General features: G+C 35.1%; 1 protein-coding gene across 6 annotated transcripts in view; it reads right to left on the minus strand.

Moving 5' to 3' along the window:
• LOC125055882 (E3 ubiquitin-protein ligase TRIP12) overlaps positions 1-26,397 on the minus strand; it is a 48,191-nt gene that overhangs the window by 3,785 nt on the left and 18,009 nt on the right. For 3 of the 6 annotated variants that reach the window (XM_047658551.1, XM_047658549.1, XM_047658550.1), the window contains exons 13-36: positions 24,418-24,566; positions 23,168-23,303; positions 22,465-22,629; positions 20,858-21,032; positions 20,184-20,402; positions 19,188-19,366; positions 18,358-18,561; positions 17,449-17,581; positions 16,464-16,545; positions 15,824-15,990; positions 15,297-15,477; positions 14,379-14,574; positions 13,616-13,791; positions 13,074-13,266; positions 12,454-12,566; positions 11,823-11,948; positions 11,033-11,157; positions 10,245-10,397; positions 9,409-9,626; positions 8,988-9,079; positions 8,420-8,654; positions 7,124-7,582; positions 6,679-6,867; positions 6,347-6,515 (exon numbers count right to left, since the gene is read on the minus strand). In XM_047658551.1, the coding sequence (XP_047514507.1) occupies positions 6,347-6,515; positions 6,679-6,867; positions 7,124-7,582; positions 8,420-8,654; positions 8,988-9,079; positions 9,409-9,626; positions 10,245-10,397; positions 11,033-11,157; positions 11,823-11,948; positions 12,454-12,566; positions 13,074-13,266; positions 13,616-13,791; positions 14,379-14,574; positions 15,297-15,477; positions 15,824-15,990; positions 16,464-16,545; positions 17,449-17,581; positions 18,358-18,561; positions 19,188-19,366; positions 20,184-20,402; positions 20,858-21,032; positions 22,465-22,629; positions 23,168-23,303; positions 24,418-24,566 (4,234 nt within the window). The remainder of the gene's footprint in view (positions 1-6,346; positions 6,516-6,678; positions 6,868-7,123; positions 7,583-8,419; positions 8,655-8,987; positions 9,080-9,408; positions 9,627-10,244; positions 10,398-11,032; positions 11,158-11,822; positions 11,949-12,453; positions 12,567-13,073; positions 13,267-13,615; positions 13,792-14,378; positions 14,575-15,296; positions 15,478-15,823; positions 15,991-16,463; positions 16,546-17,448; positions 17,582-18,357; positions 18,562-19,187; positions 19,367-20,183; positions 20,403-20,857; positions 21,033-22,464; positions 22,630-23,167; positions 23,304-24,417; positions 24,567-26,397) is intronic. The other 3 variants (XM_047658553.1, XM_047658552.1, XM_047658554.1) reach the window with 2 other exon arrangements.

The raw sequence follows: 26,397 nt of genomic DNA on the forward strand, positions 1-26,397 counted from the left end.
CTCAAAGTCATAGTGTACGATGGAGGGTCTTTTTGAGTATCAATTTAAGTTGTTGGAGACATTAAGAAATGCAGAAAAGAATTATAGGAAATCACCGAAAGACAGAATAAAAATATCATATATAGAAACTCGATTAGAAGTGTTAGAACAATTATGGCGGGACTTTAAGGAAGGACACAAAAGTTTAATTTTAAAAATATCTAAAGAGGAAGAAAAGGAAAGTACCTATTTTAAAGGAAACTTTAGTGATATTTTTGATGAGCTATATATTCAGTACAAGTCCACTATGAAGGAGGACTTTCAAAACTTAACCAAACAGTCTCCTTTATCACATACCTCAATAGCGGGTGGCGACGAACAGAGGTCATTAAATGATATTAAATTACCGTCAATACAAATACCGAAGTTTGGAGGTAAATATGAAGAATGGACAACTTTTTATGACTTATTTTGCTCCTTGATTCATAACAATAAGTCTTTAACGCCGGTGCAAAAACTACATTATCTAAAAAGTAATTTATCGGGTGACCCAGAACTATTAATACGCAATTTTTCGACTACGGACGCAAACTACGATGAGGCATGGAACCAGTTAGTGAAACGATATAATAATAAACGGTTGAATTGCTATGCAATTTTAAGAACATTATTTTCACAGAAGGTTATAAGTACGGAGACATCGAGTTCAATCAAACAATTAGTAGACACTACGTCGGTATGCTTAAAAACGTTGCAAAATCTCGGTGTGAAAACCGACACTTGGGATATGATTATTAATTATTTAGTAATATCAAAGATGGACAATGAATCGATAAAGAGATGGGAACAACAACTTAGTTTGAGTAATACCGAATTACCTACTTGGGCAGAACTGCGGGATTTTCTAGAAGCTAGATTTCGATCGTTAGAAATGATAGACAGTCACAGAGTGAAATCACCATACCCTAAGCCTGTTGCTACACCTATTGCTAAACCTAAGTCCTTTCATTCAGGTATACACAATGATGTGAAAAAGCAGGAAGTCAAATGTGTGTTATGCAGTGGTGAACACTACATATATTATTGTAAAGAGTTCGTAGACATGTCTACAAAAGAAAAGCAAGAGTTCGTCCAGCAGAATAAATTATGTTTTAATTGTCTTGCTCCATCACATTCAGTAATCAGATGTCGTCAGCCAACGTGTTGCAGAAAATGTGGGCGTCGTCATCATTCATTGCTACACTACGAGAGAGATCGAAATACGGTGACTACGAGTGAAGGGGAATCCACGTTGACAGGTACCATGACTGAGCAAACTAAAGGTAAGCTTAATACTATAACAAACGATGTACACTTTGTAACTAACTTTTCCAAGGAAAATTGTCAAAATAGTGTCCTATTAGCTACTGCTGAGGTATTAGTAGAGAGTAGGAATGGTTGCAAACATATTATTAGAGCATTGTTAGACCAAGGGTCGCAAGCATCGTTTATAACTGAAGCTACAGTACAATTGCTTAATCTTACGCGCCGATCAGTAAGTGGTTGGGTGTCAGGTGTGGGAGAGGGGCAAATGAGAATCAAATACATGGTTTCACTTAACGTGAAATCTCGCCACGATCCTAAGACAATAATACGAGTGAATGCATATGTATTGCGTTCAGTAACAACACTTCTGCCTACTACCAAACTTAGTGCTCCTGAATGGTCAGACCTAGAATCTTTAGAGTTGGCTGACTCAGCCTTCAAAACACCTGGAAAAATTGACATTCTTTTGGGAGCAGACGTATACAGTAACATTATTTTAGATGGTATAATCAAACATCCTAGGGGCAACTTACTAGCACAGAGAACATGCCTAGGTTGGGTGCTATCAGGAAAGCTGCCTCAAGAAACAGGTTCTTCGGACACAAATGTTGCAAGTTTGCATGTTCAACTTAAAGATGACGAGATGCTCAAGAAATTTTGGGAAATCGAGAATGAACCAAATACTATAGAGAAGAGACTATCAAAAGAAGAGGAATTTTGTGAACATTTTTATGACAGTACAACTATAAGAGATGAAGAAGGAAGATTTGTGGTTAAACTACCATTCAAGACTGGAAATCCACAATGTAGGCAAGGAAATCTTAAAGAAATTGCTGCCAAGAGGTTTGAAATATTAGAAAAAAAATTATTAAAAAAACAGAAACTTAAAGAAGAATACCACAAGGTCATAAACGAATATATAAATTTAAATCATATGGTTGAAATTATACATGCAGAAATTGATAGTCCCACTGCAGTCTATCTCCCGCACCACGCGGTACTTCGCGAAGATAAGGAGACGACAAAACTTCGTATAGTCTTTGACGCTTCGTGCAAAGGAGTTAATAATGTTTCTTTAAATGATGATTTACATATTGGTCCTAAGTTGCAGCAAGATTTGCGCCACATATTGGTGAGATGGAGGCTTTATAAGATTTGCCTTACTGCAGATATAATTAAAATGTATAGAATGGTGAGGGTGTCAGAAGATGATACAAATTACCAAAGAGTTCTATGGAGATTTAATCCGAGTGAGCCAATAAAACATTACAAGCTTTTAAGATTAACATTTGGGACAGTATGTGCGCCTTATCTCGCTGTGAAGTCACTCCAGAGATTAGCTGATGATGAACAATCGAAGTTCCCTGTTGCTGCTCATATAACTAAACGTGATTATTACGTCGATGATTTAATGACGTCATGTGAGACAGTTGCTGATGCTATTAATATATATAATGACATGAGTAAATTAATGAATTTAGGAGGTTTTGAGCTCCAAAAGTGGAGCAGTAATAGTAAAAATTTGCTAAAATATATTGGTGAAAATAAACGAGATGATCATGAACTGCCTCTGAAGGTAAATAACCTAGTTAAGGTATTAGGAGTGAGTTGGAATAGAGACATAGACAAATTCGAATATACTCTAAATGTGCCTATAGTAAAAGAACCTATAACTAAACGGCAGATTCTCTCAGAAGTAGCAAAACTGTATGACCCTTTGGGATGGATAGCCCCTGTTGTTGTTATAGCAAAGTTAATAATCCAGAAGTTATGGCTAACTGGATTAGATTGGGACAGCACTATAACAGGAGATTTACTGAAGGAATGGTTACAATTTAGAGAAAATTTGATACATATTAAATGCATTAATATACCGAGGTGGCTACGTTATTCTTCCACATCTAAAGCAGAGTTACATGTCTTTGCAAATGCTTCACAGACAGCATATGGTGCAGCAGTATACATGCGAGTCATTGAAGGCAATGAGGTTTATGTGAATTTAATATCAGCCAAAACTAAGGTTGCACCAATTACGAAACATATTTCAATACCTCGACTGGAATTATGTGGTGCTGTGTTGGCGGCCAAGCTAATTTCTGAAATATCACAAGTGTTAAACATATCTAACGAATACTTACATGCATGGACTGATTCAACCATAGTCCTGGCATGGCTAAGGGGAGGACCTAGTCGCTGGAACACGTTCGTAAGTAACCGTGTATCTGATATACTAAATATTTTAAATTACGAACAATGGGGACACGTTACTTCTGAGATGAACCCGGCCGACTGTGCGTCAAGAGGTCTACAAGCTTTAGATCTATCAAATCACTTGCTATGGTGGAATGGACCCGCCTGGCTATCTTTATTAGATGTAAATTTGAGTATGGTCGACATCGAAGATACACAAGAAGAAGAGAAGATTAAATCTTTAACTGCTTTATGTACATCCGAAGAAGAATTTATATGGTCTAAGTTTTCTAATTTAAATAAGTTATTGAGAGTTATTTCATACTGTAGAAGATGGCTAAATTTAAAATCAACTAAAGATAAGCGTCGGTGTTATACAAGTTATATTTCAACAAAAGAAATTATTGAATCCTTAGATATTTGCATTAAACAAGTTCAAGGGTTTGAATTTAAGGATGAAATGAAACAATTAAAGACTCTGGGATATGTTTCTAAAAAGAGTAAACTGCGAAGTCTTACGCCCATTATCGATGAAAATGGGATTCTAAGAGTCAGCGGAAGAATACAACAGTCACACGTGGAGTACGACACACAGCATCCTATAATTTTACCTGCTAAAAACTATCTTAGCAGACTTATAATTATGGATGCTCATCAGAAAACAATGCATGGAGGACCACAACTGATGATAAATTATTTGAGAACAAAATACTGGATACTACGAGCTAAAGATCAAACAAAGAAATGTTACCGTGAGTGTGTGACTTGCATTAGATATTCGAAACGTAAATCATCACTGTGTGGACTATGCTGGACCTATTAACATCAGATTCTCCCCAGGTAGAGGAGCAAAGTCCTTTAAAGGATATATTTGCTTGTTTATTTGCATGGCCACACGCGCTATACACTTGGAGGCTGTCACAGACATGACTTCGAAGGCATTCATCGCCGCTTTTAGAAGGTTTACAGCAAGACGAGGCCACTGTCAAGATATCTATAGTGACAATGGCACAAACTTTGTAGGAGCAGAAAAACAATTAACGACAATGTTTAACAGTGCCAAATCTTCAGTGCCTAGTGAAATAGCAGAAATGTTAACATTAGAGCGTACTACATGGCATTTCATACCCCCACACGCTCCTAATTTTGGAGGTTTGTGGGAGGCTGGCGTACGTAGCACAAAAACACACCTTAAAAAGGTTATTGGCGATACCACTCTAACTTACGAGGAGCTCACAACTATGCTGACTCAAATAGAAGCCTGCCTTAACTCACGACCTCTGACTGTCTTAAGTGACAACCCTAATGATCCTCTCCCACTGACGCCTGGACATTTTTTGATCGGCGAACCTGTGCTTAATGTAGCTGACCAAAGTCATGCTTATGTAGACATCAGTTATCGCGATCGTTGGCGGTTAACACAAAAAATGGTCACTGACTTCTGGAACCGATGGTCTAAAGAATATCTTGTAATTCTAAACAATAGGTACAAATGGAATGTTAAAAATAACTTAGAACCGGAAATTGATGATGTAGTTGTTATACAGGAGGATAATGTTCCTCTTGGTAACTGGATTATGGGTAGAATAGTTAAAAAGCATATCGGTCCCGACAATGTGACCCGGGTAGTATCGATCAAATGTAGAAGCGGAACGCTCAAAAGACCTGTATCAAAAATATGCATTTTAACTAAATAATTAGTCAATTTTTAATTGTTACTTTATTATTATAAATGTTCATTAGTCATTTAAAAGTGAAAATCAATTTATATATCAACTTACTATTGTTAACAAAAACCTTATTTGGAAATATGTAATAAACAAAATATACAAACTATGTAATACTTACCTGTTATGTATGTTTTTAAAAATTATTATATACTGTGTTAGATGCCTGTGTACTTACTATACTACGCTATAATATACATATATTAATAGACTATAACATGTGAATTGTTGTGTAATGCTATATCCAACTATGTATGCAGACATATTACGGTGGGCGGTTTGTCTTATTTTTATGTACAATAGTCAATAAGCCATTTAAATATGATGAATGACAATGTCTGATGCATACTATTGTGTCTTTCGTAAAACAATTGTATTGAACTATAGTTTGTAATTTTGTTAAGTGTTTATTTTTTCTTTTATGTTATTTCTTTTAAAGGACTGCGTCCTTTGGTGGGCGGCATGTCCAAATATGTATATACAGTCCACTACTCTTACTTAGTTAAAATAAAAGTGTCATACGATTCGCACGTGTTATTATTGCAGTTTATTTAATTTCAAGACCCTCAATCAATTAGTGATCAATTCTCAACTATAACTCCTTAACAGTGGGTATACGTTTATATTTGAAATAAAACATTGATAGTAGCTGTCTAATTTTATTTAATTCGTAAACAGATTCGGTAATTAGATTGTACCGTGATAACATATAGCCAGCCTCAGTTAATATACTCTCTTAATTTTTTTTTTAAAGGACAATTCACACCAATTAACCTAGTCCCATGCTAAGCTGGTGAAGCTTGTGTTATGGGTACCAGGCAACGGATATACATACATATTATATATAGATAGACATATAAATACATATTTAAACACCCAAGACCTAAGCACACCACCAAATGCTCATCACATCGATGTTCGTCTCAGCCGGGGATCGAACCCGGGACCCATGGATTCGCAGTCGGGATACTAACCACTAGACTAGACCAATGAGTCGTTAATCAACTAGATATACATAGAAAAAAAAACTTATTGTATTTCTTTTATACAAACTGTGACCTGGCAATAATGAACTCAAAGAAGTAATTATTAAATTTGGTGCAGCCGTCCGGCACTTATTACCGATATATAAATTATTTACATACCTTCATACAACAGCCAGTGCGTGACGAGGGCGATATAATGATGTAAGTTGTGAGCCGTGACGGGTATGTCCCGCCCGCCACGCCTTAGCTCTGTGCATCCGTCTCCAGGAAGGATAAAATCTAGACCCAGCTCTTCGATAGGACATCCATCCAGCTCCAATGCGTTAATCTAATTTTTACAATATACAAATATTATTTTATACAATTAATAGCAATCATACCACACAAGTAAGTTTATGGTCTGCCAACTTGTAAAATAAATAAAATAAAATATTTTAAAAATTATTAGTTTTAATAAGTTCTATTAAATTTAAATAAAATGATGGCAATACCATTTGGTTCCTTTGTTCAGGTGAGTAGTTATCATCTGTGGCGATAGCCTGTGCGCGATCGGCGACGCGTCGCAGGCGACACAACGACCGCCACAGTTCAGGAGCGACGTGTCGTACGTCGCTAAGATTGAGCCACTGCTGCTCGCTTACTGCCCATCGGTACATGGACACCGACAGGGGAATATCCACCTGCAAATATACGCGCATGTTAGCGTGCACAGTTCTACGTATACGTTCACGTCTTTGTCTACTTTACGCAAAACAGTTAAACAACAACAAATGAGTTGCTTAACTAAGAAAAAACTTAAGATTATTAATATAATTTACACAAAACATGAATGTTCTATAATTTTTAACAAAAATGAATATCGACTTAATTCTAAAATACTATATAGTAATGTCTTAACGACGCATGACGATTTAAGATTTGCACATTTTAACTCACCATTCTAGAATCCATTACCGCTTTAGCCATAAACTTTCCAAGGAATCGGAATTTAGCTTTCACTCTCGAGAGATGAGAGGCTCTCGCATTCCTGCCAATAGCCTGTGGGAAAAGGCCACACGGCCAAGAAACATAAGTGGCGTCAGGTGCGGGGGAAGGTATGGACGTCTCCTTCTCCAAATCAGACGGCTCGGGCGAACGGTCGTCGTCAAGATTCAACGCGTCACGCACTGAAGACGCTAAACGGGTGGCGGCATCCGATGACCTGTCCGAGACCACCGTTGGCTGGCTTTTGACTATTTCCCCACCAAACGACGTGGGCTTCTGTTTGAAGTTCTCACTGCCGTGCCACAAATCGAGATCAGCCCGCTGCAATTCTTGCGATACGAGCGCGTAGAATTCTAATGTCGGCCCGAGACCGGTGCCGACCTCGTTTTCGTATTGGATTTCTAATAGAGCCTGGAATAGTTGTGACATTAAAGCAAAGTTTTATTGCTATGTGAAAGGAAATTAGTATCATTTTCATAAGATATAGATTGTTAAACTAAATTATTTTTGCTGTGTTACAAAATTAATGAAGATATTTAAGAGGTTCATGTGTATATGTTACTGTTAAAGCTCGAACTGCAGTAAATCCTAAGATATTCCAGTAAAACCTAAGATCTACCAATTCCTAATGGTAAATGTCCCAAAAGGTTTGCGATTCGAACTTTTACCACCATTCCGTTGGTAAATCTTAGGATTTACATTAATGGCACGGTAAATGTTGAAAAACAAAAATAATTATTAAGTTAGACTAGCTTATGTAAGCATTGTTCGTATTTCGTTGTAAAATTCCAAATAGAGAACTACTAATTCAGTTAGATAGATATGATAGAGATTGAGATATTCAGAGATATACGTTATGTGTTTTTTCAAAATAATTTAAATAAGTTGGTATTAGTTTGTACTTATTACTATCATATGATACCTTTACAATACTATGTACCTGTTTTGTCTAATAGTACATTAAAGTAAATAATTAAGAATTACTCATTGTTTTATTCCTAAAACCAACATCTACCAGCTGACAGTGGTAAAACCTAGCATATACTGAATTCGAATGGTTAAAGCTCGAAAAAATCGTCGTATTTTCAGAAATACTTACATTTACCAACTCGGTACGGTAAATCCTAAGACTTACACTTAAATCTTAAGATTAACCGTAGTTCGAGCTTTTACAGTAACATGAACAATTCGTAGCTAACGAGATATTTAAAAAAACAATTATAAGCTTCTTAGATTAAATTGAGCTACCTTTGAATGTCCAAACTCGTGCATAACATGCTCGGCCTGCCTCAGCACATTGTCCCTTTGCACGGTGCGCTTGCGCCGATCCAACCTCGGGGCCACTCTCTCTGCTTCACTGGAGCCTGCAGCTGGAGCTCCTCTTTCTCCTCCCGCTTCTAGCAAGCGCTGCAAGGCCCGGTCACGGTCGAAGGACACCACGTAGAACAGAAGGTGACGGCACTCGAATGGTAGTATGAAGGGGCTATAAAAAGAATATAATGTATGATGTTAAGATGTTATTCCCATTCATAAAGAACTGTAAGTATCCTAATAAATACCGTACTTTAATCCACGAAAAAAATATAATAAAAAGCCAATTAAGTTATATTGGTACCTTAACTTGCAGTTAATTTACATATACTTTTATAACGGATGAAAGAAGCAGAATACTACTGACTAATATTAAATAATTGTAAGATTAAAAAAGGGTACACGAGTAAATTCAAGTTATAATGTTAAACATACAATAATATAAATACATAAATAATTTTAAATGCATAGCTCACCAAAAGTATTTATATAAAATTAAACTTACCAAGCATATGCAATTTTCTTCAACCAAGGCGGTAAGTTTCCAGTCATAATTACAAGTGGGTCTTGTAATTGTCGATTTGCCTTTGCGGCAAGCTGTGAACAATTAAATAGATTTAGTAATACAGCAAATGTTATGTGAATTATGCAAAATTTGCTATAGTGTGAGTTTTTGACTAGAATGCTTAAAAACATAAAAGTAACATATCAACGATCTGGTTATCCGGATGCGGAAAACCGCCCGCCACGACGTTTCCATACAAAAAGATTTTTTTTATATTCCTACGTTAAATATGCGTTTTTATTTATTATTCGTGCTAAGGGTTCTAAATTACAAAGTAATGTATATTTTCAATAAAATAGCAAATAACAAAGCAATAAGTTGTACCATAGACAAGAAATAAAAGTATTAAAAACATGTCTACCTTTGTATTAATAAACTCCGAGTTAGGCACCAGTGAGCGATGGTCAGGCAAACAGGCAGCTCGGTACAATGTGTGCCAGTGCCGAGACAGGGCATGCAAAGCTCGGAGCAGAGCCAGGGCAGGCAAAGATGCGTCATTCATGTCTGTGCCCCACTTTGAGATCGCACCAGACCGCAGCATTACCGCTAGTGAGCTTAACTGCGCTGGTACTATGCCTTCTGTAAAATTAAAAGACGCTGCAAACTAGCTCATACAGATGGCACAAATATTTTGAGAAAGTAAAATAAAACGTTGCGTTCGATTGTGATTGGACGAATGTAAAACATGACGTATGTCTCGTAACGTAACACGTACACGCACATGAAAATGAAAAATTTATGAGTGTGAAATTTTACGATGCGCGCGCACCGTTACACACAATTAACATAATGAAGTTGCCCACGGAAGATGCTACGGCATTGGACATAATTTAAAAACAACATTCGAATAATAATAGAATTTATGTTACACTTAATGTAAGAAATGTAAGAGAATAATAATAAATATTTATTTATTTAATTTTTCAAATGTAAACTGAACTTTATTGACTATAATGACTCCTTTTCTAGTCTTTGATTATTTAATTATAATTAATTATTTGCATGCAATCAAAAACTATTTTTAATAATGCCAAAGAAGTATAACTTCTTACGCGCGTACATAAGTACACGCAGCCTTTTTTTAAAATAATATAATAATTAATTAATTATCAAACTTGAAGTATCAAATGAGTTAACGCGTCCAAATTATCTGATTTTTACAAAGAAATATGAATTTGGTTTGATTTGTCTACATACCGGTCCACAATAAGTCTGGTTTCCGTCGTGACGACATTTTAGTTGTTTGTCCTTTTCCTTTACGCGACGTAGAAGAGTCAGCACGTGGCTGTTCGCCTCCTTCCACGGCGCGATAATATATTGTATGTGTCTGTACCCATATACCGGCGTTTGCTGCAAAATATTTTATGTTCTCAATTTGTTTAAGCTATCGCAGAATATCCAAAATATCCATACGCTGAAGAGCACTCAGCATGAACGCATCCCACAAACATACCATCACACAACACAGCTGAATTAGGTAATATTTAGTTAAATGTGATAAAAATTTATTATTATTTTTTCCGTTCTAAGTTTCGTAAATGTTTTTCGTATTCCATCTTTGGCTATAGCTTTAGTATATTTTTGTAATACATATATAATTTTAATTGGGTTATTTTGAGTTTTTAATTTTATTTTTTGGTAATAATTTTTGCAATTCTTGTACTCTACCCTCTGTAGGTGTTTCTTTTTTATTGTTCCACATTAGGGTTGCCTGGAAGAAATCACTTGTTAGCGATAAGGCCGCCCGTTGCCTTATTACTTTTGTAACATGTTTTTTTTTGTATTTTTGTTATGTGTATGTTTGTAAGGTAATAAAGCATAAATAAATAATTTAAGTTAGCTGTAGAAGTACGAAATAAATAAATATTTATGCATCTGGTCTCTTTTATACAAATAAGCCATAGTACCTGTGTTGGTCAATATTGGCCATTACTTCATTCTGTTTATATGGCATTCATAGAAAGTATAAGTAAAAAACAACTTACCCAGAGGTGTCTCTGTGTCAGTGTCGGCGTCATTTTGTTCGCCAAACTGTCTCACAGCCTGATATACAGTCATGTTGTATGGCAGAACCGTATCTCCTATTAGAAACTCCAATTTATGATCCGACCTGTAGAAAAGTCAATCTTTAGAAAACTGCGATACACACATTTATATTATTCTTAACGAAAAATTGTTTCATTTGCAGTTTCAAGTTTGTTTACTAGTAAAAGCATGTGTACATTTTCCAAAATATTTTAGTTCCGACCAATACAAATTACTAATATAGGTTTTGTTTAGAATTTAGCTTGATTCAGGTTCGCTACTACACGCGAGTCTTTCAGGTGACAGAAATATTCCGTAAAAGCAACAACAAATTATCATTTTTAAAATTTATATTGAGATACCAGCAGTATTGGCCTAGTGGCCGATATGGGACTCTCATCCCTGAGTTCGTAGGTTCGATTCCCGTGCACCAATGGACTTTCTATGTGCGAATTTAACATTCGCTCGAACGGTGAAAAAAAACATCCCGAGAAAACCGGCTTGCCTTAGACCCAAAAAGTCGACGGCGTGTGTCAGGCACAGGAGGCTGATCACCTACTTGCCTATTAGATTGCCGTGATTGAGATACAACAATTCTCAAATATTAAGAAACACACATTTTCTTTTGTAGATTAAGAATTAACTGCAATATAGCGATCTCAATACCACACACATATATAAATATGATAAGTAATCGTATTGCTCCGTATCTGCAACAAATTAACATGAAGAAAGTAAGAATCTGCTTACTCAGCGACATGGTGAGTAGTAGCAAGTGTATCTTCAACGTCGTCATCGGAGGCTGCTTCATCATCAGTATGGGGGCCTGTGCCCTCACGACTACGGGCTTGAGCATAGCCGCGCTGCGCTAGATACCTGTATTACCAAACATGAGCTATTCAAAGCCGATTTCTATTTAAATCTCTAATTTCTTAGAAATTAAGTCCCTCTTTTATACTTTAGTCGGTAAGTTCCTGAGATGCAAGGCGGAAGAATAATTATATAACCGCTAATAATTTTATTAGATGGTATTTAATTATTGACATTCTTACATCGATCTATAAATAGAATAATTGTAATTTAACTGCACTTAACTCTACTTTAATACCAAATACGTTATTATACATTTTATAAGAGAAATTTATTTAGTAATATACTAGATTACATTTAATTTACATTATTAGAAATATTATGAAAAAAACAATAACGTGCACAAAAGTATACGTACAGCTTTCTTCTATTTAATCTTTTCAAGAGTTTTACACGCGTTTATCAAATCGGTGTTTTTTTGTTTCAAAGAAAAATTTAGGATTTTTTTAAAAATACGCACGCTTTACGGGCTTCCCCCCCTTATTTCAATAAAAAAATTATAAAATCTTACCGTTCAATGGCCTGTACTAATGCTAAGGGGTCTATCCGCACCACTCCTCCCTTCCACTGCTTCAATGTGGTACATGTTGGATGACGTTTGAGATCACACTGTAACGGTTGTATCTACATTAGGAAATGTGAATTATGCATATTATTGGAACAGTTGTAAAGGGATACAAGCTTAAAAGCCACATAGTTTTGTCCTATAGAAATAGGTCTACTATAGAATACGTACTGAAATATAAAGTTATATATTTCTGTATTAGAATGTTTTATCTATTATATTCAGAAATAACCTTTCTTATTTCACGAGCTTAGAACATAATATGACCAAAAATGTATCACATATGTTTACACGGAATAGTCTGAATACACTTTTAGAAAAATATGACAATTTATACTTGCCACATGACTAATACAATCGCAACGGATTTGGCAAATGTTTTATAAAATTATTATTTTGCGTTATTATTTTTCTTTAAAGTAGTTTCATTTTACTAGAATGTAGGTTTTTTAATCAAATCTGACTCGCGAGACTCATCAGAATGTTTTGATAATATTTTAGTTTCGGATTTCGCCAATCCTTGAAAAATTCGTATATATATAGAAAATGAAATAAAAAATAATTACCATTAGCTGATGCGTGTTGAAGAACTTAAGCGCTGAGGTGGCAGGACGAGCGGGCAAGTCGTGTACGCGTACAGGGAACTGTTCCAAGTGAGACACGCACGCGTTCACCTTTGACACCAGTGCGCTCAATGCGCCTGCGCCGATTGACGCAAAACCACCGATACTGCTAGCCTTTTCCATCCATTCATTTTCACTAATAAATTTTAAAATTAAAATAATTATTTGTATTGCGTGATAATTAGTTTATAAGAATTTTTAAAAAAAAAACATTATACTAAAAAAAAGTTACTAGCTTGTCTTAGCTTAAGTAGTGTAAATAATATAATTAGTTAACACAAAAGATTAGAACGTGTAGGCACTTTACACTTTTAAAATTTACTGAGGGTAGGTTAGTAACACGTCCGTTCCGCACGAATTCTCGAAATAAAAGTGAGTCAATGCCGGTTTTGCTTCGCCTTATATAAGTTTCTGCTCCAAGATGACGTCAGTCCGCTAACAATATGTTTATAATGAAATAGCTAAAATATATATTTGATACTCACTCGGACGCAAGCGGCATATCAGCGAAGACATGTAGGAAGAGTCGTAAACGATCTTCACAAGCTGCGATTTGTTCGGCTGAGTCCCGACCCTCGCCTTCACCTTCCTGCTCTTCTGAGTCTGACTCCGACCCAGTAAGGAATTGGAGTAAGGCGCCGATGACACCGGAGTGATTCACCTGATAAAGGATACAAATTTATATATGTCATTGTGTTTATAGAAGTGTTTGAGACTAAGAACCGTAGTGTGAATAGATTCATTCACTTGTTTATTGGTATTTAATTAATTGTGCTGTTTGTTGTAATCGTTTACATTTTGAGACCTTATTTTTAAGAGATATTAAAAAACATGATATTAAATTATCTTTTTTTAGAGTTATTTAATTTTTCGTCATGTACGGTACGTACGGTAAAAAAGTGTTTTCTTTAGATTTTAATGTCAAAAAAAATCACTTTTTTACCGGATTGAAGTTATGTATTATTATAAACTTATAATTATTTTACATAATTAAATTTTTTTTCCGACGTTTCGCGTGCTTTACAGCGTGCGTGGTCACGGTGACTGAAGACAAAAGTAGTTGAATGTCAAAAAAATATCACATATCAATTATAAGTTTATAATAATACATAACTTCAATCCGGTAAAAAGTGTTTTCTTTAAATGTGTAAAAGTTATGTTAATAAAAGACAATACAACATTAAAATCATTAAAGCCTCTTGTCACGGCTTGTTTCTTGTATCATCCCCTCTCAAATTTATACTATACCTCGAAAGGCGACAGATCATGTCTCGCAAGCGTGTCCCGCAGTACTAGCAGCGGGTCGAGTGCCAAATCAGCCCTGCGTGGCAAAGCAACAGCGAGTGCCGCCAACTGCTGCAGGGCTCCGCCTCCGCCACCTAAAGCGCCCCACTCGCGTTGAAGGCGGCTCGCTACGCACTCTATCCACTCGCGGACTTTCTCCCTGAACACATTATTATAATGAATTATCTGCCTCAAACATCTCGAACATACTATGTATACAGTGTAACACCTAACTCGAAAAATATCTAAACGCACAATACTAATTTTCTTTAAAATATTTAACCTAGATATATTTTAAGTTAACATTTAAAATATATCTAGGTAGGCAAATAACATAAATTATTAAGGTGACAACGGGCGGCCTTATCGCTAATAAGCGATCTCTTCTAGGCGACCATAGTAAGGAAAAAAAAAACAAGAATTGCATAATATCCATTATTTGTCATGAATCTGGTTTAATTTACAGTTATGCAAGAAAATAAAGTAAACGTAGATATGTAACGTGCTGGCCTAGTGGATTCAGCTTGCAACCCCTGAAGTCGTAAGACATAACGTATAACATCTCGCTCGTACGGTGAAAGAAAATCTTAAACCCAAAAAGTCGACGGCGTGTGTCAGGCACAGAAGGCTGATCTCCTACGTGCCTTTTAGTAAAAACAAATGATCACCAAACAGATACAGAAATCTGAGTCCCAGACCTAAAAAGGTCCACTGGGTTCTTTTAGGTAATAAATTTAAATCAGTCTCTGTCCGTTTTCCCAAATGTATTTACACGACTCTTTATTATAAATGTTCAATAATATTCAATTTAATTTGTATTTTTTAATACTAACACATTCACACAAAATTCTCGTTAACTTTAACTATAAATTGACTACTAACTTGTTCTGTAGCGACAAATTAGCCGACGCATGTGGCGATGCCAGAAGACCGGCGTCCTTATGCGGGTGCGCATGGGGCGACCGACCCCAACGCGACGGATTCAGCGACGACAGGAATGAAGATGTTTTAGACGTCCCGCCTACACGGTTGGCTGATCTACCCGCCGATGCCGTGTTAGATGCTGTGGAATATATTTATTTTAAAGGTAATTATTATGAAGATTCACAAAGAACAAGCCAATCTGCATATCAATTAGTTCTTAACCGACCGGAAATAAAATGTTTAATCGCGATTCGATCACATTTTTATTTATATCATTCCAATTTAAGAAAGAGTACAAATTTTATCAAAATCGGTTCATTAGTTTTTGAGATATCCACCCCTTTCTGGAGAGAACATGTATAATACCAAAAGACATTCATACACTGTATAGTGTATTTTGCACTTAATTAACAATTCTGATAGCACAAACAGCAGTGATCTAAAAGCATATATACAACTTCAAAAATATGTCAATTATTACGTACAATGCGGTGCCGTAGTGGGCGCGGCAGGCGGTTGAGCCTGTCCGAGAGCGTGATGTCCCAAAGTCACTTCCTCACGAGTACGCGGTCTACGTGCGCCTGCGCCACCCGAACGCTTCACGGGGCGCTTACGCTTCAACATGTCAGCCAGTTGCATGGGACTGCCGGATCTATAATGGAATGCGTTCAAGTCTACATTATGCAACAAAAAAGATTAATGTGGCATCTATTTTCTCCAGTGGCACCTCCTGCCTGTTGGCAACTCTTTTTTTGAAATCAGGCTAGAGCACTTTAAGATTTGGAGAATCGTAGCAAATTAATTAATTAATCCATCGCGTTTTAGACAATTATGGAAAAAATTCATTCAGGCATCCCTTCATCCCATTTGTGGCTCCTTTCCGAAGAACGGGTTTTGGCCAACCACACCGATATCCACATTCAACATTGTGGTGAACAAGCTAGGTCCGAATATCCATAGGTGCTCTTTGAAATCTACATTTCTTGAAATATTTTTTAAATAATATCAGTTAATTTAGTTTGATAAGTGATTGTAATGAAAACTTTTAATCCAATGTTTAGACAATAATAGCTAGAAAACAGACACTAAAGACAAAACACATGTGTGTTATAAAAAGCAACAAACCTATGAAGAGATGAGGTGGTTTGATGAGTGGATGCAGACGTTGCAGGTCCCGCTTCAGACATCCCGGCTTCAGTAGCTGCCACTGAAAAATACATATATTATCAATATTTAGAATATGTAATTTTGTACATTCAGTCTTGTCATTTTAGGTTTAATAACAAGATGCCTATTGAGAGCTAAACCTTTTGAGTTACTAAAACTAGTATAGTGTAGTGAATATAAGTGCAAGTGCTCGGACACACGAACATAGTGTCAAAACACTATAGAACAGTAAGACTGTTACTGAACATTATCTTAGTTTAAGCTATTTAAAATAAATTAAGTCAACCTAATATTACATATAAGCTATAATTACAACATAAGTACAGAAATAAGAAATAAAACAAGAGCTTATGATGCACTGTCTCATTGCAAAAAATTTAAGTGGAAATGGGCGGGCCATACCGCTCGCACGAACAATAGCAAATGGACTCTTTGTCATGGGTAACAAGGTGGAAAGGGACACCAGGAAAAAAAAAGAGGTGTTGCCTTCTTGCACGGTGGTCTAACGATCTTAAAGAAGTTGGTGAAGAAGATTGGAAGAAAAACGCTCAAGATAGAGAGAGATGGAGCAAATTGGAGGAGGCTTATACTACATACTGTATATCTGTATAAAACTTTAAGTGTGTATATTTTTTAGAGATGGATGAATATTTCAAGGAATAAATGAGGCTTAATTATTGTTGTGAGCTTTATAGTTAGAAAAAAAAGGTTCAATAATAGATTGTGTACTAGCACAACACACATTTCAATAACAAAAAAATATATAAACCAAAATTTGTGAATCTAAACAATTTTCGAGCGCACTCTGCATAAAATTTTATCAAAATCGATCCAGCCTCCTACTTACGTTAGGAGTAAGGTAAGTAGGAGTTTGTAAAAATACATTAGATTAAAATTCCATCATAAAGAAATTATCTAATACAACTTATTTTTAAAAACTTACGTAAGGTGCTTGCGATGAAAGATCCAGATGCGGAAAATGCGAGTGATATATTATTGTGCTCCAGAGGAGATGATGACGTAGACGCTGGTGGAGATGCATTGCCGGTGCCCCGGACACTTGCCCCGCTCGGAGACTGTGAACAAATACAATCTATGAATAAAGGTTTGGCGTCAATAGAATATGGTGTATAGAAAAGAAATTGTAGATTTTTGTATAGAAAAACTAGCTGCCCCGGCAAACATTGTTTTGCCATGTATATTATTTCTAGGAAACATTTTTTAGTTCAATAAAAATAACTATCTACTATAATAAAAAAAATAGGGGTTGATCGTAGAGGGGTGAAAATAAAGGGTTGTATGTATTTTTCTATGCTGTATCAAAAAAAATAAAAACAAAAAATGTTGTCTAAAAAATTAAATGTTAGAGGTGGACAACCCTTGTCACTTAGGGGTATGAAAAATAGATAGTAGCCGATTCTCAGACCTACTGAAAATGCATATAAAATTTGATAAAAATCGGTCAAGCCGTTTCGGAGTATGGTAACTAACATTGTGACACGAGAATTTTATATTTAAGATAAGAAGCCCCAGGGGGTGACTAACTAATAAATGTCTTTGATTAAACTAAATGTTTCTTTGATTAAACGTGAAAGAAACCGTGAAAATTTATTTATATAAATGTATGGAAAGCCGACAAGGTCAAGCTGTGAAAACTAAAGCTATGTATAGTTTTTTGTATTTTACATTTGTAAGAGGAATATTACCTAACCGTGCAGTGTGCACGCAACTTTTACGAAGTAACCAGTATAACTAAAGAAACAGCGTAATTTGTTAATTTTGATATTTAACATAAATTCTTTAATTTTGTAAATGTTTGCTCTTAAATAGCATTTTTATTATTTTGTTATACCTTAAGTTTGACCTGTCTAGCAGGCTGAGGTGCAGGCGCCTTTTGGGCCAACTGAGCAACTTGATGCAGAACTCCCTCACGACGAAACTGGGCGCCCATTTCTTCAGACAAGCGCTGCATCAGGATTTCTGCAAGCTGAAGGGACCCCACCACTATGCGAAGGTCACTGGATGCCATCATACCCGCGATGTGAGAGGATATAACCTGTAATAAAGAAGATATTTGTTGTTATTAGAGCATTTCTAAACCATTGCCGACGCTTTCAGATATTTTTAGCTTAGAAAGTTCCAGGATTAATGGGAAATAATTGTTTCACTTTAGAAGTAATAGGAAACTGTTTTTGAAGTTATACTTCTTTAGGCGCTTTATGAAAAATTGATGAGAGTGAAATTTTACGATGCGCGCGCACCGTGACACAAAATTAACAGAATGAAGTTGCCCACGGAAGATGCTACGGCATTGGACATAATTTAAAAACAACATTCGAATAATAATAGAATTTATGTTACACATAATGTAAGAGAATAATAATAAATATTTATTTATTTAATTTTTCAAATGTAAATTGAATTTTATTGACTATAATGACTCCTTTTCCAGTCTTTGATTATTTAATTGTAATTAATTATTTGCATGCAATCAAAAACTATTTTTAATAATGCCAAAGAAGTATAACTTCTTACGCGCGTACATAAGTACTCGCACCCTTTTTTGGTATCTTCTGTTACGATATTTGATCAGGTAAATAGAGTCTCTGCCCCCAATTTGAAGTCAGAAGGTCCTTCTAGTTGCAATTTTTCGTCACAAAAGTAGAAATTCAATGTATTTACCTGAGTCTTTAGCACTTGTCGAAGCAACTGAGCATCAGCATAATACACGCAGCGCAATATGGCTTTAAGGGCCTGAGAGCGCACGGCGGGCCCAGCTGAGCTCCAATACACTTCGTGCAGAACGGCTAATAGTGCACGTACGAGAGAAGGGCTCGTCCGCACCATGGCTATACGTGGATCTGAGAATGTATAGAAAATTGGGATATTTACAGTAGAACCTCGATAAGTCAAAAACCTCCAAATCTCGAAAAAATGTTTTGTTCCCTTCCCTTAAAACACCAAAACCTCCATTACTTGAAATCTTGACCCTCTGTTAATCGAAATAATCACCGAGTCCCTCCAAGCCATTTTGGTACATATTTTCACTCTATAACTCGAAAAATTAAATTTGACCTCTGTATCTCGAACATAGGAACGTTTTATTTTACAACCTTTACAACTTGATCATTTAGAATTTATTATCTCTATTGTTCGAACAAAAATAAGTTACCGACTTTAAGAACTTGCGAACAATGTGAGTACACTATTGTTTCTTAGAAAACATTTTAGGAGTATACAATAATAAATTTATGACTCATGGAAACACGTGTTTGCTTGCTTTGTGTCAGGTGTTCAATTTTGATTCCCTTTGAAATCCTCCATAAGTTGAAAACTCTATAACTCGAATTTTTTGGCGTCTCCCTTGATGTTCGACTTATAGAGGTTCTACTGTATATCGAAAATGCACAAATCAATTTATAATGATCTTGTTAATTGCAATTTTTCAATAACAAATTATCAACTAAAGGTAGTTTTAGCTCATAAACTCGATTTATTTTTTAAAAATAAAAGGAAAGTATGTAAGATTAGAAGCTAATTTGAACAAGATTCTACAACTGTCATTAAAATAATTAAAATTATTTTTTGTGTAATTATTTTTTATTAATTTTTAACCACTTTTTTGGAATTAAAATAAAATTATGATTTTTCTTTTTCTGAAGCAATATATGAACCCACCTGGCACAGGGTTTCCATCGGCAGTGGCAGGCGGCGGGGCAGCAGGAGGCAGACGCTGCACAGGCCTCGCGGTGCCAGTGTGGTCGTTGAGCTGCTGCATGGCCGTCAGGTCCACCGTGTAGGAGCGTCCGAGGGTTGCCAGGCAGACTTCTTCCTCGCAACCGCTGACTCCCGCCTCCAACGCTCGACATTCTGCCCAAGAATAACACCGCCATACACCTACACAGGTGTAGGTTGATTCAACTATACTTCACTACACGCACTAGCCGCCTAGCTTTCACGAATGCTAGAGGTCCTGGGTTTGATTCCCGAATAATTGATTTATAAAAACAACTGTGATAATACAGACAGATCACGACATACGACGGCGTACAATAAAAACTACTGTTAGCGATGATGTATATCTATATAGTATGTTATGCAATTAAATTAAAAGTAGTTCAACTCAATAAATAAATTTTCTATAGAAGTATGTGTCATGTGTTTGAATATGTATAAAAGTTTTTGCAGAAAAGTTGGCAAGATTTTGGAAGAGTTTGCTTGAAACGATCATACTATCAAATATTTAATATAAGAGATTTCAATTTACCCTCGTTCTATGTACTTTAATAAGCCTGAAAATTTAGTGTAACAGAAAATCGCGTAAATTAAATGAAAATTTTAATTTTTTATACCTCTATCATCTCTCCATTGCCATTGGGCCCCACGTTCGGTGTTGGCAGACCAGGGTCTATCCAAGTGTGCATCAACGGCGAATATGCCGTCAGTGGGCAAACGCGGCATCAGCTCACCAATGAGGCAGGTTATCTCATACAGCTCTTGTGGAAGTCGTGATAATAGCTCTACTTGCTGTAATATTAAATAACAGATGCTGTTTCATGGTCATACGGTATCAAGCCTTCATAACATTAAATAATAATAATAATAATAATAAGCCTTTTTATTTCCTGTTTTACAATAGTTGTTATATTAAAGTAATTAAAAATATTGATTTTGTTAGTAGGTTAGCTTAAATTATGTTAGTAATATATATTTATATTATTTATTTAACAGGAACCCCGGTTTGGGTAAAGGCCTCCTCCAAAGATGCCCATTGTTGTCGGTCCTGTGCTATGGAGTGCCAGTTTTTGCCAGCTGATCTTTTCAGGTCATCTTCCCAGCGGTCTAAGGGTCTCCCCTTCCGCCTCTTGCCTGGTGGTCCTTTCCATTGGGTAACTCGTTTGGTCCACTTTCTGCTAGACATTCTTGCTACATGGCCAGCCCAATGCCATTTCAGTTTTCGGGCAAAAGTCAAAGCATTTGCAGCATTTTGTATTTAGTGACGGCTCTTATCTTTGTGTGTCTTATTTTGTCCATTTTCTTTATGTTTAACATGCTTCGCTCTAAACCTCTTTGACATACATTGATTTTATTCACAGCTTGTGTAGAGAATTTCCAGGTCTGGCTTCCATAAGTTAAGCTGGGTAGTAGACATGAGTTCATAACTTTAGCTTTGAGAGTTATTGGTAAGTTACTCTTAAATATTTCTTTTAGGCTCCAATATTTATTCCAGGTTTGTTGGACCCTTCTCTCTATTTCTATAATGTTACTGTTTTTCTCGAAACTTATTCTTTTTCCCAGGTAGGTATAATTTTCTACATATTCTAAAGGGTTACCATTGATAGTTATAGGTCTTATTCGTGTATTACTCATTATCTTTGTCTTCGTTAGATTCATCTCCAATCCAACTTCCGCACTCACCTGCTGTAGAGATTCTATCATGAGTTGCATCTCGTTGACTGTCTCTGACAGAAGGATCAGGTCGTCAGCGAACCTCAGGTGACTTAGGTAGGTGCCTTTTATATAGAGTCCTGTTTTACTCCAATCTAATTTGTTCATGATGTTTTCGAGTATTGATATGAAAATAGAATGAAATAATATTCATAACATTATGTGGCTACAAATAATTGTTAACTAATCACAAATTATTTATTTATTTTATTTTTAAATCGTTTTCAGATTTTATTTTCATTAAGGGATTAAGTGAAATGTCACGAAAAATGGTTGGTCTTCTGAAATAAAACAATATTTCTAAAAAGTATCTCGGTAGTAGCATATTAACAATATATGTTTAATATAAATAACAAATTTTGCAACTAATCAATAAACTGGATCCGAAATCGCAGGACAAGAAAAAGATGGCGCGTAACGGAAAAATGTGACGATGTCACGTGACGTAATTTTTTTTCCAACGCCGATAAAGAAGTTTCACTTCATAAACCTTATATAATGTAGCTCTTACCTCATGATGAACAGTGGATCCAGTCAGCAGACAAAGCAAGGTGTCAGCTATAGAGCGTTGGTGTAGGGCCAGAGCTAATTGCGGGCAAGCGGCGCACATCACCCACAACAAACGAAGGACCGTGATAAAGGTGTTGCCAGCTATCAACGGTGGTTGTACTACCAGCTGAAAGAAAGGTATTTCAATTTTATTTTATAGCTGTCAAACCGATTTTAAGTACATCATAACATAAGACCTAAAAATTAAAATACATAGACAACAGTTTAAATCAGTGCCCATTCGAAAAATTTATTAAAATTATTTAGATTTTATATGTATTTTATTATGTTTTTAAAATTAACTTACTGTGTTTCGTTAACAATTTTCTAGTAATTCCTTCCTAAAACCTCTCATTTAAGTTTAATTTGTGAACAATTAAAATTTATATATAAAAAATTATATAATATGTTAATCTATAACAATTTTGGTAAGGCTAAGGTGGCACAAAAAAGGTATGAAACAATAGTTTAGATGGTTATTAAAATAGTTTTAACGTATAAAAAGCTAGTTTCTTAAAGTTTGGAATAATTAGATTAATTCACAATTTAAAGATCGCTGATAAAAAAGTTGTAGTTACTTAAAAATTCTCTCAAATAATTTTTTATTTTTTCATATAAAGAATTCAAATTTAGATTGGTTTCAATTAATATAAAATAAGACTTACAAGCTGTTGCAAATTGGTGAGCAATTCAGGCGTGGCTATCTCCTGCAAACGAGCTGGATCATGTTGGAAGCTGTCCACTAAACGGGAGAATGCCAGGCAAACACATTCTACTGATTTCTTGTCTTGGATTGTCAATCTGAAATTAATTGAATTCATATAAAATTAATAAGCAATGATGTAAAAAACTAGATTTGATGTAGATTTCTTGTGTTTTTTATCATAATAGGGATTATAATGATTACAACTGGGCATTGTTTGTGTATATTGATCTAATATCAGAACATTCAAGAGGGATAATAATATACTAAATCGAAGTCACTTAAATATATAAAGGAATTTTAGGATTAATCATATACTATGTATCATGTAGAAAAAGAAATCTTTATTACACATATTAAAAAGGGTAAAATGAGAAAGTCCACAATAGGACTACCTGAGTCGAAGGAAGCTAGTCTGTTCTATTTGACTTACTTCTAGTGCACAATAAGTATGTAGTGAGTGTATAGTTTTGTTTTTAAGAAAGCAGTTATAGATGAAACGGCCAACACTTTTTCTCTTTCAATAGTGAAAGAGAAAAAGTGTTGGGCGAATAAAGTACGTTCTTTGGGGGGCTTATATGTAGGTTTGCGTTGTGTATGATTTGAAACAACTGTGTGTTGCCATTAAGTAAAATATATGATTAGTGCTCCTAAATTCCTAATTGTTGACCCTAATTCACTACCTAAAGGTCCTGTGGTATATATAACCTTTTAAAAAATACTTAGTTTGTGATACTTTGCATTCTTTCTATTTGCAGTAGTTTAAGTTAAAATATCCTCCAAAACTTTAGATATGCTACAATTAATTAAGCTTACCAAGGGTCTCGACACCGAATGGGACAAAATCATATTCAGAGCCCAGACCCCTGTATTTGCATGCTTTTTTTTTTCTTTTTTTTTCCCTTGGTCCGTGGGGTCCTAGCGCTTTAAGGCTTTTTAAAGAAATTTCAAAAAGGTTATTCGACATCACAGGAGACCGAAGATCTGGCAGCTACCTCGGACAAAGAATTAGTCTAGCAATTCAAAGGGGGAACGCTGCCAGTATCTTCGGAACCTTGCCTAAAGGGACTCCTTTTAATGATATATTTTAGTTTATGTTAAGTTTCGTTATTTATTTCAATGTATATTATTTTATTATTATTAGTTTATGTTTATAAGTTTAATTTTATTAATATTGTTGCTAATTACATGTTGATGTTTTATTAAGCTTACCTGTTGGCCAATAATTGAAGAGATTCCCTAACAAGATGGAACTCGTCAGGTGTCAGATTTTGACAACAGTTTGCGGTGATTGACAGCGCGGCCCGCTGAGCGTTGATAGAGAAGAAATCCAGGTATGTGAGACACGCTGACACACCGCGCTAAAAACAAACACATTTCAACTACTATTTTTTATAACCATACTGGAAAATTTTAAGCCCTAAAAACGGGATGAGCTTAATTTTGTAAAAATGCAGATTTTATTGAATTAAAGAAAACTATTTATTAACACAAAGTCCATAACACACAAATAAAACTACTCTGTGAAGCTTATTATAAGCCATTACCGAGTTGGTACTGCAATACATTATGTTAATATGGCAATATTTCAATAGATACTAGATGTGGGAGTCTCACACTGACTGTCTGTTTAAGGATTTGCTTGAAAGGAGAGTGTACTACGTTACTCATTTATTATAAAGGCGGTATAATAATGAAACAACGGTGGACGTTGACAGACTAACTTTAATTCAATGACAATCATACATAGACCCACAAATGAGTACTTTCTTTATAACAAACTAGATGTCACTAATAGTACATAAACATTATTTTGATACATATTTAACACACTCCCTTATCAAAATAATTGACATATAGACAAAAGAAAAAACAACTAATCATTTGAAACATAGTGAACAAATTTCATTCTACAATGGAGTGACACCTAACTGTTTAACAAAATTATAATGTTTTTGGCAACATAAACTTTTTGTTAATATATCTGCTGGCATATCATTTGTATTTAAGTACTCTATTACAATAAAATTATTTTCAACAGCTGTTCTAACAAAATGAAATCTAACATCAATATGCTTGCTTCTTTTATGAAATAAACTATGTTTAGTTAACAATTGTGCACTCTGGTTGTCATTATATAATAGTATAGGTGACTCATTTCTACATTTCAATTCTATTAACAAGTTCCTTAAATAAATGGCTTCTTTACTTGCCTCACATATAGCCATATACTCAGCTTCTGTGCTAGACAAAGCTATTGTTAATTGTTTTTTACATTCAAATGAGATGACACTACCAGACATCTTAAACATAAAACCTGTATAAGACTTACGGTCCACACAATCTGATGCCCAATCAGCATCCGCATAGCCTATTAAATCTAAATCATCCTTGACATATTTTAAACCAAAATGTTTTGTTTTTTGCAAGTACTTTAAAACACGTTTTACATGGTTCCAATGTGTTTCATTATAATTATTATTAAACTGACTTAGGTAACAAACAGAATAAAATATATCAGGACGGGTTAACATTGATAAATAAAGCAAACTTCCTATTAATTGTTGGTAAGGATACTGAGTACAACAAGTGTCTCCCTTTTTAAGCTTTAAATTTACCTCCATAGGTGTACTAACTGGTTTACAATTTTTCATATTAAACTTATTCAACAAATGATCAACAAATTGTTCCTGATCTACAAAAATCTTATCTTTTTTTCTTCTGACCCTCATACCTAAGCACTGTCTAATGTCTCCCAAGTCTTTTAATTTAAATTTAGATTTTAGTTCAGTCTTAAGACATTCAGTTTCTCTTTTACAATCAGAAAAAATAAAAAAATCATCTACAAACAAAGCTATATATGTTCTGGTAGTATTATGATGTTTAATAAATAAACAAGGTTCATACACTGACTTTCTATATCCAAAAGATTGTAAACAATCATCTACACGCTTATACCATGACCTAGCTGATTGTTTCAACCCATAGATTGCCCTCTTTAGTTTTAACACTTTGTTCTCCCTATCATGACATTCAAAATTCTCAGGTAAACACATATATACATCTTCATTTAAATGCCCATTTAAAAATGCTGTGGTTACATCAAGGTGAGTTATATCTAGATTATATTTAACACTTAATGCAAACAATAGTCTTATTGTTGAGTGACGAACCACTGGGGAAAAAGTTTCG

This window comes from Pieris napi, chromosome 14, assembly GCF_905475465.1.
Source record: "Pieris napi chromosome 14, ilPieNapi1.2, whole genome shotgun sequence".
In the NCBI taxonomy this organism is placed as follows: Eukaryota; Metazoa; Arthropoda; class Insecta; order Lepidoptera; family Pieridae; genus Pieris; species Pieris napi.